The following is a 12,500-nucleotide window of genomic DNA, read 5'->3' on the forward strand; positions in this document are numbered from 1 at the left end:
ATTGTAAGTACCTGATAAAAAATCGTGTTGACCATTACGCTGAGCACCCTGTATACAAATTCGTTTTTCATTCTTCTTTGCAGTATCGTACGAGCAGACGGCGATTACGTACGTTTGGAAGAACGACGAGGGTACGTTACGAAAAAGTCCGAGCCTGACATCATTGAACGCTTACCTCATTAAGAACCAGACAATCACGTGTCCGATTAAAGTAAGCTGGCGAGGTGAGTCCTATAAAAAAGAAAAAAACAAAAAAATAATAATCTGCGATCGCGATTGACCAAATTAAATAATTATTATTATTATTTCGATTACAATTATTATCATTATTATTATTACTATTATTATTATTATCATTATCATTATCATTATTATTATTATTATTATTATTATTATTATTATTATTATTATTATTATTTCGATTACTATCATTATCATCGTCATCGTCATCGTCGTCATTATTATTATTATTATTATTATTATTATTATTATTATTATTATTATTATTATTATTATTATTATTATCTAAATTTCGAGTTCTCTCACTTCTTCCTCCCCTACATTCCTTTAATTTCCTTTTCTTTATTTTAGTCCATTTTCTTTCACCTCATCCTAAGATATATAAGATATATATATATATATATATATATATATATATATATATATATATATAAGTACATTTTCCTTCAAATCAAAAATTCGCTCCTTACAAATTTCTTTCTCTCATATTTTTATTTCTTTATTTCTTAATTTTTACTTTGTTTTTTCCAATGTAGATATATCTATACCGATGTAATCGATTAAAAAATTGACAACATATGGTATATACTTCGTTGCATCTACGATTGTTAATATGATTATAAATGATTAACACGCGCTTATCACGTAAGATATATATATATATATATATATATATATATATATATACCTATATATATATTTATATCACAAGTGCACTGAACATGCCCGGTCTCACTAAAATAATTAATTATATTTTCCTTCTTTTATTTTTGTATTTTCCAGTATTATCGCTTACACCACTCGCACTCGCAATGGTCTTTATATTATTTTCTTTTGTAGCGTGCGTAGTCGATGTTTTAGACAGATCGGTCGCTCGAATCTCCAAATTTTACTTACGCGACTATAAAATATGTATATATATATATATATATATATATATATATATATGTATATATACATCTATATTACACTATAATATCAATGACAACAAAAGGACAGTGAAAACGACGACAATTACAACGACGACATCGACGATAAAGACGTTCTGTGTAATTTTCTTTTCTCAAACTCCTAAGTATGTATGTTCTAAGTATTTTCGTTCTTTGATAAAGACGAAATCGAACGAAACAAATTTGTGAGAAGGTAAAAATTACTATTTTTTTTTCATCTTTCTCTTTCTCTGATATCGATCGAATATCGACTGTCCTTGTTTTTTTATTCTTCACTCTTATAGTTGGATAAAAAGAAAAAAAAAAAAAAAGAAAAGAATAAAATACAACAGTTGCACCTGCAATAATCGGTTAAATCGATCGTTCCAAGAAAACAGACTGTCCGTCTGTGTGGGCAAATGTAATTCGATAAGAGAAAAAGAAAATAAAAGAAATAATGAAATAGAAAAATTGTTTGTCCTTTTGCCAACAAAACAACAAAGCTATTTCGATTTGATTCGATCTCGTCTCTTCGAACAGTATCGACGAAATTGAAGATAAAACCGTGAGAAATGATCGACGATCTCGTTTCGTTTTCTATTTTCTTTATTCTTTTTTTTATCTTTTTTTTCTTTTTTTTTTTTTTTTTTATTTTTTTATATCCTTTCTCATTAGAGAAGGTAAGTTATTGCTCTTGCATGAATATTATTAGATATTTACGATACATATATGTATGTATACCAAAACGAGCTCGAATTCACTGGCACTTTTTCTTTGCCATTTTTCCACACAAAAATTGCTTCGATTTGATCCTTTGGCGTGGTGATCTTTCTTTAGTTAGCAAATGACAAACAACAAAATGACATCCCACAAATCCCTTATCTACTTACTTACTTACATACATACTTAATACAATTTTTCGTATAATACATGATAGCTCAAGTAAATATAACCGAATTTTAATTGACACAGCTGCAAAGGAATATATGATACAAAAGGTCATACTTCTCGAGCCTTATATAAAAAAAAAAAAAAGAAAAAAAAAAAAAAAAGAAGAAGGAAGAGAGAGGGAAAGAAAGGTAATACGATAATAAAAATTAAAATTAAAAAAAAAATAACGACAACATTAATTTTTATGATTATTAAAAATTTTCTACGAGTAGAACAGAGTAGAAAATTTGCTAAACGAGAATTCCTCTTTTTTTTTTATTTTCTTTTTTTTTTTTTTCTTTTTTTCTTTTTATAAACAGGACACTACACGAACGACACACGCAAGAGAGAAAAGGAGAGAGGGATAGAGGGAAGAATGAGAGAGAGAGAGAGAGAGAGAATGAAAGAAACAGGGAAAATGCATAATCTGCATAATGTGCATGCAACGTAGTGGTGATGTTCGATGTTCTATATTTGGATTGTATCTGTATTTTGTTCTTTAGCTGAGTTTAGATATATATTAGAACTATATCTGTATATACTCCATATATATATATATATATATATATATATATATATATATATATATGAAATATGTGTATATATAATATGTATGTATGAAATGATATATTAATGAGAATAGCTCCCCTAGAAAATGCATATTGGCAACCTTGGTTCCTGTCTCGCTTTTCAACCGAACCGCCGTGGTTTGCTTTTGGGGTGAAGTTTCTTCTCCGTCCCGTAACGATCTCTTAACGCCTTTTATAACGCCGGTTTTTCTCTCCTTTCCTTCTATTTCTATACTATTACTAATACTACCACTTCTGCTATTAATAATGGATATTACTACTACCACTATTATCTTTCTTTTTTTTTCTCTTCTTTTTTTTTTTTGTCTTGCCTTCTTAACCGGTATACCTGCTCTGGTATCGGTGAATATCAATCAAGTTATAAAAACGAGTAGTAACAGCAACGATGACAACAGCAATGAAAGAAATTAAAAAAAAAAAAAAAAAAGAAACAGTAAAAAGAAAAGTAAGAAATAATTTTTCCATATTTAAACGAGTGATACGATATTTAACGGCCTGCAATAACAACACCAAGTGTGTGCACCGATTTTATTTTTCATAGGCACTCTGAGTGAAGTTGGAACATTACAATTTTGCTAGTAACAATCTCTGTATAAAGCTTATTTTTACGAACGTCGATATTTGACAGTATTTGACAGTAATGATTAACGGTAATGATTGTTTTGAGAGTTAGGAAAGAATGTCATTTTTAACATATATTTCGTGTAACATCGTCTCGATAGAATATATTTGAAAGAAAAAAGAAAAGAGAAACAACGACAACATGAACAAAAACGAAAAAGAAAAGAAAAATGCGTCGATCGGCAATCGTCGACGTTTTATTATTATTATTATTATTATTATTATTATTATTATTATTATTATTATTATTATTATTATTATTATTATTATTATTATTATTGCTTTCTTATCGAGAACATCGAAACAGAATTACATCAAAGAGAATCTTACAAGAATATATCTAGCCTCGCCCGATTTCCTCGGAGAATAGAAAAGCTTGCGTGTAAAAATAGGACTGCTCCGATCCTTCTTTACCCTGAAGGATTCAACCATGGCGGAAAACGGATATGCTTGGTCTAGTTAGTTAACAATATCCACTGTGTGTGTACGAAAATAGATACGTGTGCGATCTATAGTTACAACGGCGATATCCAGGCCGAGAACGGGGACGATAATAAAAAAAGCTTCTACGGTATATAAAAAGATTCGGAGGACGGATAGATCTTGAAGTGATGTAGTAACGAGTCAAAAAATAAAGAAAAAAATATCAAGAAACTCTTTTTCATCATTTATTTATATGATTCTTTTTTTTATGAATCAAAAATCAAGCCTAACGTTGTCTCATAAATTGCATACATTTTCAAATGATGCTCTCCTTGCACCATAATTATTTCCTCAAATTATTTCACCAATGCCGACTCGATTTGACATTTTCTAATTTCGATATCTCACAGCTACAGATATCCACATATACATTGAAAGAAATTTTTAAATAAACAGAACTATTTTCTACTGATTCGTTTCATTAATCAAACGATGTATTAGGTCAGTAGTGACGTCATACTGCAGAAGGTTAATTATTACATCATTGAGATTTATCCGTCCCTCCTGATAAAAAAAAAAAAAACGCTCCAGATGGACGAATAAAAATTACAAATATAAAAAAAATAAATAAATAAAAAAGAAAAAAAAAGAAAGAAGGAAGGAAGAAAAGAAAAAGAGAGAGAGAGAGAGAGAGAGAGAGAGAGAGAGAGCGAGCGAGCGTGAGGGAAAAAATAAATAGGAAGGAAGATCGTGGGCTGTTCTGTTGCAGCTGAAGGACAAATCATCGACTACGAGGACGAGTTCGATGAGTTCGGGGACTCTAAGTGTTCGCTGTGCCAGCGCAGGTTTGAGGAGCAAGGTAAATTCCTCCGTTCCCCCCTTTCCGAGCCTCTCATCCAATCGTTCGTGTGTTTTTAATCGAATTTTAATTAAACATTCCGCCCTTTTAATACTTCGCCCTAATTCTACCTTTTCAATCCCAACCCTTCACCTCTACCCCCCCCCCGTTACTTAACTTTTGCGAAATATTTGAGAAAAAAAGACCACTAAAACGTAAGAGAGGGAGGGAGAAAGAAAGAAAGAAAGAAAGAAAGATAGAAAGAAAGAAAGAGAGAGAGAGAGAGAAAGATAGAGAGAAAGATAGAGAGAGAGAGAGAGAGAGAGAGAGAGAGAGAGAGAGAGAGACAGGACCAAGCTTACCAACCCGCGAGACACATGCCAAGATTTCCCCCTCACCCCCAGATATATTTTAGTAGATTCGATGTTGCTTTTTATAGTAACGATTTTAAACAAAGATCATCCACTGACCGATGAATCGTTTTTTGACGTTATCACGTATCAAATGGTTAAGTAGTATTTTATTATTATGGATCGAGTACGTATATATGTCTGTGTTTGATATGTATGTACGTATATTATATAATATATATGCAGACGTTTTAATATACGATGATTATCGGTGATTATGAAAGTGACGTAAATCGTATATTATTTCATTTGGAGAGATTGATTTTTATTTTGCCTTTTATCATTATTATTATATTATTTTATTATTATTATTATTGTTGTTGTTAATACTATTATTATTATTATGAATATCATCATCATCATCATCATCATCATCATCATCATCATCATCATCATCATCATCATCGTCAGCATCATCATCATCATCGTCAGCATCATCATTATTATTATTATTATTTTTATTATCATTATTATTATTATTGTTGTTGTTGTTATTATTATTATTATTATTATTATTATTATTATTATTATTATTATTATTATTATTATTATTATTATATAATTAAGCTCGATATAGAACTATTTTTAAAGTTTTAGTTTAAATCACTTTCATAATTATTAACAAATATGTTCCCAATAAGTTTTATTATAAGAATAAGCAGTAATATTAAAAAATGTTATATATATTTTTCTGAGAAAAAATATGCGAACAAAAAGATATACATATATGTATGTATAGCATGCGTTTATTCATTTAGATGAATAATAATGTTTAAATTATTCTTTCGGAATTATGCAATATGTTATAATCGTTGTTCGTCTTTCGATTTACAGCTTAATTTGAAAGAACGCTTAACCATTTTTTACGTATTTAAGTACAAGCATCACAGCACGTCAGATATTATTATATATTTAACGAAACGATAATTTCACGTAAATGGAGTTAATTCACTTTAATAAGTTAATTATCATAATTTTCGATCATTTCTGACTGAAATCCTTCGTTTCCCGACGTCTTTTCAATCTCGTGCGAACTTTCGAAGAAACAATACGAGAATAAAATTGAAAAATATATACATATATATATATATTTTATATATATATATATATGTATATATATATATATATATACAATTTCCAATATTCGAACGTATCGATTTCTAAAAAGAAGAACATCAAACCTCGAGTTCTTTCTCTTTTTCTTTTTCTTTTTCGAACGCCATCTTTCATTTCTTAACTTTTGAACGCGGAACAGTCTCTTGACTTGTAACAAAATTTTGAAATATCGTGAAACATTCGAAAGACTCTTAACGAAGAGAATTCAATATGTATTCGCGGCGTTCGGCAAACATCGACACTCAAATATCGTCGAAATTACGTAAGACCTTTTTTTTACATCGAGGCTACTATCGCTAAATTAACTGTGCTTTTCGTGTTTCATATATTTTAAACGTGTAAGAAAGTTCGAGAAGCTGAGAAACGTGACTCAAAGGAAACTTGGTCCATATCAAAAAAAAAAAAAAAAAGAAAGAAAGAAAAAAGAAAATAAAATAAAAAAAGAAAAACCGAAAGAAAAGAAAGAAAAGAAAGAAAAAAAAAAAGAAAAAGAAGAACAAGAAGAAAATTATGGGAGGGGATGAAAAAAAAAGGACGAGGAAATAAACGAATGAAAAGCGAGGACGAGAGAAAAAGAATTTATCAATAAATAAAAAATTTGTAACTCGCAACAGTAGTAGTACGTACGTACACACGCATATGTTGGATGTATGTATGTATGTATTATGTACCTATCACGATCCTCGTGAGCCTCGTTGGAAAATTTTGCATTTTGGAAGTTTGTTCTTGTTGAGCAAGCTATTATTTTATTTCCGTATATATATATATATATATATATATATATATATATATATATATATATACATATATACACACATAGACCCGTAAGTGATCGAAACCTGCTCTTGACTCTGATTAATCCAAACCTTACCTATTTATGACCACTCTATTCCCAATATCCTACTTGCGTTTAGAATTTCACACATTAGCATATTTAGCTCAGCTTGCAGTGCTTACGAGAATGCGGAGCTTGATTGGCGATAATTAAAGACATGATTGATTGTAAGCTACCTATTTTCTTTTTTTTTTTTCATTTCACTTTTTCTCTTTATGTTTCGTTTTTCTTTTTCCTTTTTTTTTTTTTTTTATTTCTTTATTTCTTCAACTTTTTAATTTTATATTTTTCTTTCTTCTCTACCCGTTGTCGATTCACTTTTCTTCCTTTTCTCCTTCTATCTCGTTTCGTTAATTAATTCTAGAATAATGCGCCAACAAACACACAAAACCAGACACGAGTCATTTCTATTTCATATTTGTTGTCCCATTGTAAGACGATAACGACGACGAGGACAACGATGACGACGACAATGACCACGACAACGACAATGCATCGACGACGAGGACAAGGACGACAGTGACAATAACAACGACAATGACAACGACGATGAACATACATGCACCAAAAAAGCGTAGTAGAAGCGTTGTAGAATCGATAGAATTGGCCGATTTGACGGGTTCGTCAACGTCCAACTCGATTTCCGATATAAAATATCAGGTTGACTATTCGGTCGTCTGACACGTCACATAACTACTGTTAAAGTATACATATAAATTACGAATGCCGAAAAAAATCAGCCATTCGTCGTTGTGCGAATAACGTTCGTAACACTTGCTTGCGATTTTTCGAACGAGCTACGTAATATTTTTTTTATCCTTTTTTTTTTTTTTTTTTTTTGGATACACATAGATATATATTCTTTCTTTTTTTATTTTTAACCGCAAACCTATATCCTAAAACATAATCGAGCGAAAAGAATTCTACGGCTATGTAACAATAACTATTACGAATGGTACGAACGAGTATTTTCATTTAACGAAAAAGAATTCATTTAACGAAATTTCTTTTGCTGACAAATTGTGGGACAATAAAGAGAACGATATTTTTCTTGTTTTTTCAAATAAGAAAATACTCGGTCAACCGATGGTATGTGTGTGTATATATATAATATATAATATATAAATATACATATATGTATATGTATATATATATATATATATACACGTATATATCAATGTCAGGAGAAATCCCAACGTTCTTTGGTGGGACCGTACAGGTAACTACAGCTGCCTGAAAGTGGATCTAATCTTCACCCGGGATCGTGCCTTCTACTTCACGACGGTCTTCATCCCGGGTATCATTTTGGTCACCAGCTCGTTTATCACATTCTGGCTGGAGTGGAACGCGGTACCGGCACGCGTGATGATCGGTAAGAAAATTGCGATATTAAACAAATAAATTTATCATTGAACTCATTTATCTCGATCTTTTTTGTTCAAACGAGATCTTGGAGAAAAAAAAAAAAAAAACTCTTCTTTCTGTGTGAAAATATTTCTTACCCTTTTATTTATTACGAGTTAAAAGAGATTACAATCTCGATATACGGATTAGTTCGGAAGATAAAGGAAGAAGAAAAAGTGAGAAACTGTGACGTCATTATACATCGATCCTAAGTGGCTTAGCTCGGCCAACTGGAATGATCCATTCTCTTACAGTTCATCTCCCTTTAAACGTTAATCCAACGACGCAATAAATAAGAAAGTTTTACAGCGAATATACCGCCATATTGAATATTAGCTCTAGCATTCTCCTACCAGATTATTCCCTCGAGAAATAATACTTGGAACGTTAAAATTTCATGGATAAAAAAGAAGGTTCGTTCTTTCCTTTCACTTTTTCTTCGGTCAATCATGTAGTATTTATCGTTGGTTATGCTTAACTAAGAAAAGAAAAAAAAAGAAAAAGAAAAGAAAGAAGAGAAATAGTGGTGAAAATTATCACGGAAAAGAAAGAAAGAAATAATTATAGAAAACTTGATCTAATTTTATTTCATTTTTCAGGCGTGACTACGATGCTGAATTTCTTCACAACGTCAAATGGTTTCCGAGGAACATTGCCGGTGGTTTCAAATCTGACCGCCATGAACGTTTGGGATGGCGTTTGTATGTGCTTCATTTACGCGAGCCTTCTTGAGTTTGTCTGTGTGAATTACGTTGGCCGCAAACGACCGATGCACAACGTCGTCTATCGTCCCGGCGAGAATCCCGTCACCCAGGTATTTTGCTCTCACTGGCGTATGTACTAGGTAATATATATATATATATACTTATATATATATATATATATATATATATACCTGCCTACTTCTTCGGACACAAAAGAAAATCAACCGGATCTCTATCTTCTTCGATAGCCTTTACGAAACCGAGGAAACCAGAGTGTCGTCCTTGTTTCTTTGGATAAACAATCGGAAATCCTTGCTTTCCGAACTTTTCTATTCTCTTTTTCTAAATTGTTATCCAATCTAAAAGAAAGGCAATATATCTTGTCCCCGTAATTGTTTTCAACGCGAGCTTACGCGACGAAATTTTAATTTACTCTTTGTTCAAATAACGCTTTATCCTTTCGAATCTTTCCCGATCTTTTTCTAACTAAAAGAGTCTCGTACTAAATCCACGGAGAATTTTCACGAAGAAACATCGTAAATATCACGTGAGATTTTCTTTAACTACGCCAAAGAGAAATGAAATTCGATGTTCGAATTCCGAAAAGACGAAAGTTGGAAACTCAAATTGAGTTCGATATCTATTGAAAGTGGTTTGATTCGAATCTACGCAAGGACGACATATGAGAACCTCCGTTCCTGATTGATCGGCTCTTCGTGATCTTCTATTCTCCACGACTACGTGACGTCAAGGACGAAGGGAAGATCAAAGAGCGAAAAAATGAAAAAACCAGAGAGAATTTCGTTACTCTTTCATCAACGGTTACAGTTTTGACGGAAGCTATCGGCGGTAAGGGTTAAAAAAAAAAAAACTTAATACTTTTTCGAACGAACGAAGAGACAGAAGAGAAGAATAAAAAAAAAAGAAAATAAGAAAAAGTAAACTTTTCATTTCACGCGTGGTGTTATCGAAAATTGCTCTTTACGAATTAACGAATTTTCCTCTTCCTTTTTTTTCATTTTTTCTTTTTGTTTTACTATCTCGAGAAAACAATAGATAAGTTAAATCGCGCGAAAAAAAAAAAAGAAGAAGAAAGGAAGAAAAGCAAAAACATTCTCGATCGTCGCGATCTTCATATTTCGATAATAAAAGCCATATTCTACGTTTCGCTCTCTATTACAAATCCCCCATTTCGTCTCTGTCATAGACAAATTGATATTATTCGAGGTACCACGAAACGATCTTCCCATTAACGTAACACGATATTATAATTTAAAAACCCGTCACGATTATGATCGTTTGTCTCTTTTCGTTAGTCGACGTTTCCCAAACAAATAAAAATATCTGAAGTTTGGAAAACGCTAGGGCCAAGACGATTAAACGGGATTAAAAAAGAAAAAAGAAAGAAAAATCAAACTCGAGATAATCCCTCTGTATATCTCAAAATGGACAAACTTGGTCGAGAGAACGGACGAAATGTCAGAGTCAGGTAAAACGTGTTGTTCAAATTCGAAGCCTCTCATCATTGATCATGTACCTACCACGAATCTTTTCGTACTTGTGGCCCCCGTAATCCGATGATGTAAACGCGATAAACGCTCGTTCGTATATATTAATTCTAGCTCTATTTCTTTCCTTATCTATTACACGTCTTCCTCATTATATGCCCCATCATTTACCTACAATTTATATATCTACATTTATTATATAAGTATCTACCTATTTACTTCGATTTCCACGTCCGTATTGTTGCGGTTACGTACATATATATATATATATATATATATATATATATATATATATATATATAAACGTGTATGCGTATATGACTACTCGAAATGAACGAGTACGCGCATTAGAATCGAATTTGCGATTGAACTCATTATTATATGATAAGAATTGAACGACGTTCGTTATCGTGTTTACATCGTGCACATGTGAATTTGTTGGCGTGACATTGCACAAGACACGCATTATGGTTTGTTACTTACAATCGCTGCATTTCCTCGATATATACTTTTCACTTTCTTTCTATCTCTTTCTTTCTATCTGTCTATCTGTTTGTCTGTTTGTCTATCTGACTATCCTCCATCTTCCTTTCTATTTCTTTTTTTCTTTCCTTTTCTCATTTATAAAGTAATCTCTACGTTGTCCTTTTCTCGTAAGAAAAATTCTGTGTTACTTTCGTTCTCTTCCTTCATTATTAATGAGAACACGAAAAGATTCTACAAGAATCTTCAAAATTTCTATTCTAAGAGATAGTTAGGTTGAAAATTATGTTAGAGTATGATGATAAAAAAAAAAAAAAAAGAAAGAAAAGAATTCTATAAATTAATAACGTCATTTCCACTATGATGAAACAACTTCATTTCCCAACGAAAGAGACATTTTATAACGATTAATTTTCATACTAATTAATAACAGATTTTCCAGGATGATTTATCAACTTTGACAAATTATGTAATTCAAGTTTCTTACCTTACATAATATAATATATATATATATATATATATATTTATACATATAATTGAAATATACATAATATACTTATAACTTCCTCGTTAATCTTTGAACGAAGTTGCAAAATTTGCATGTAAATTTCAATTTTATTGTTTTCTTTTCTTTTTTATATACTTTTTTTTAATTTTTCCTCCTTCTTCCTTTCTACATTCCATTTTTCTCTTTACTCGTATATATTTCTCTATTTATTTTCCTTCTCTCTCTCTCTCTCTCTCTCTCTCTCTCCCCCTCTTTCTCTCTCTCTCTCTCTCTCTCTCTCTCTCTCTCTCTCTCTCTCTCTCTCTCTTTCTCTCTTATCTTTTTACGATCTCGACTCCCATCACGTTACATGGATATAGAAACTTCGCCTTATCAAACGAGCCACGATCCACTTTTCGACCATAGATGCATTGCGTATGATTCGTATATCGTATTGCATCACTTGCCAAAGGGAATCAATTTTTCTTCTCTACGTCATCGATGTTCTATATATATTAACTCGGAAAAACACACTCCTTTACAAATTTATTTTCTTTGACTGCAAAATCAATCAAATCGTCGAATATTCGCGATGATTTATAATAATAATAATAATAATCATTATCTTCATCACCATCATCATCATCATCATCATCATCGTCATCATCATCATCGTCGTCGTCGTCATTATTATTATTATGATTATTATTAAAGATCATTTTTTATTTTTCCGTTTCTCTTGCATGACTCACAACTCTCTTTGATGATTCTTTCTCTTTCTTTCGCTCTCTCTCTCTCTCTCTCTCTCTCTCTCTCTCTCTCTCTCTCTCTCTCTCTCTCTCTCTCTCTCTCTCTCTCTCTCTCTCTACACACACACACACACACACACACACACACACACATATTATATAGAACGTTTGAAACTGTCTTTATAAATATTGAGATTGGGAACGAAAATTCATGCAAGTTCTGTGCGTTACTT

The 12,500-nt window shown here is 31.5% G+C and overlaps 1 protein-coding gene across 20 annotated transcripts in view; it reads left to right on the forward strand.

Moving 5' to 3' along the window:
- LOC122631285 (glutamate-gated chloride channel) overlaps positions 1 to 12,500 on the forward strand; it is a 94,762-nt gene that overhangs the window by 72,961 nt on the left and 9,301 nt on the right. For 13 of the 20 annotated variants that reach the window (XR_006327674.1, XM_043816793.1, XM_043816778.1 and 10 more), the window contains 4 exons: positions 84 to 224; positions 4,503 to 4,592; positions 8,152 to 8,304; positions 8,936 to 9,150. Coding sequence is in view for 19 of the 20 variants with exons in the window: in XM_043816793.1 (XP_043672728.1) it covers positions 84 to 224; positions 4,503 to 4,592; positions 8,152 to 8,304; positions 8,936 to 9,150 (599 nt within the window). In the remaining variant the exon portion in view is untranslated. The remainder of the gene's footprint in view (positions 1 to 83; positions 225 to 4,502; positions 4,593 to 8,151; positions 8,305 to 8,935; positions 9,151 to 12,500) is intronic. The other 7 variants (XM_043816786.1, XM_043816787.1, XM_043816789.1 and 4 more) reach the window with 1 other exon arrangement.

The sequence above is a fragment of the Vespula pensylvanica genome, chromosome 8 (assembly GCF_014466175.1).
Source record: "Vespula pensylvanica isolate Volc-1 chromosome 8, ASM1446617v1, whole genome shotgun sequence".
Lineage (NCBI taxonomy): Eukaryota > Metazoa > Arthropoda > Insecta > Hymenoptera > Vespidae > Vespula > Vespula pensylvanica.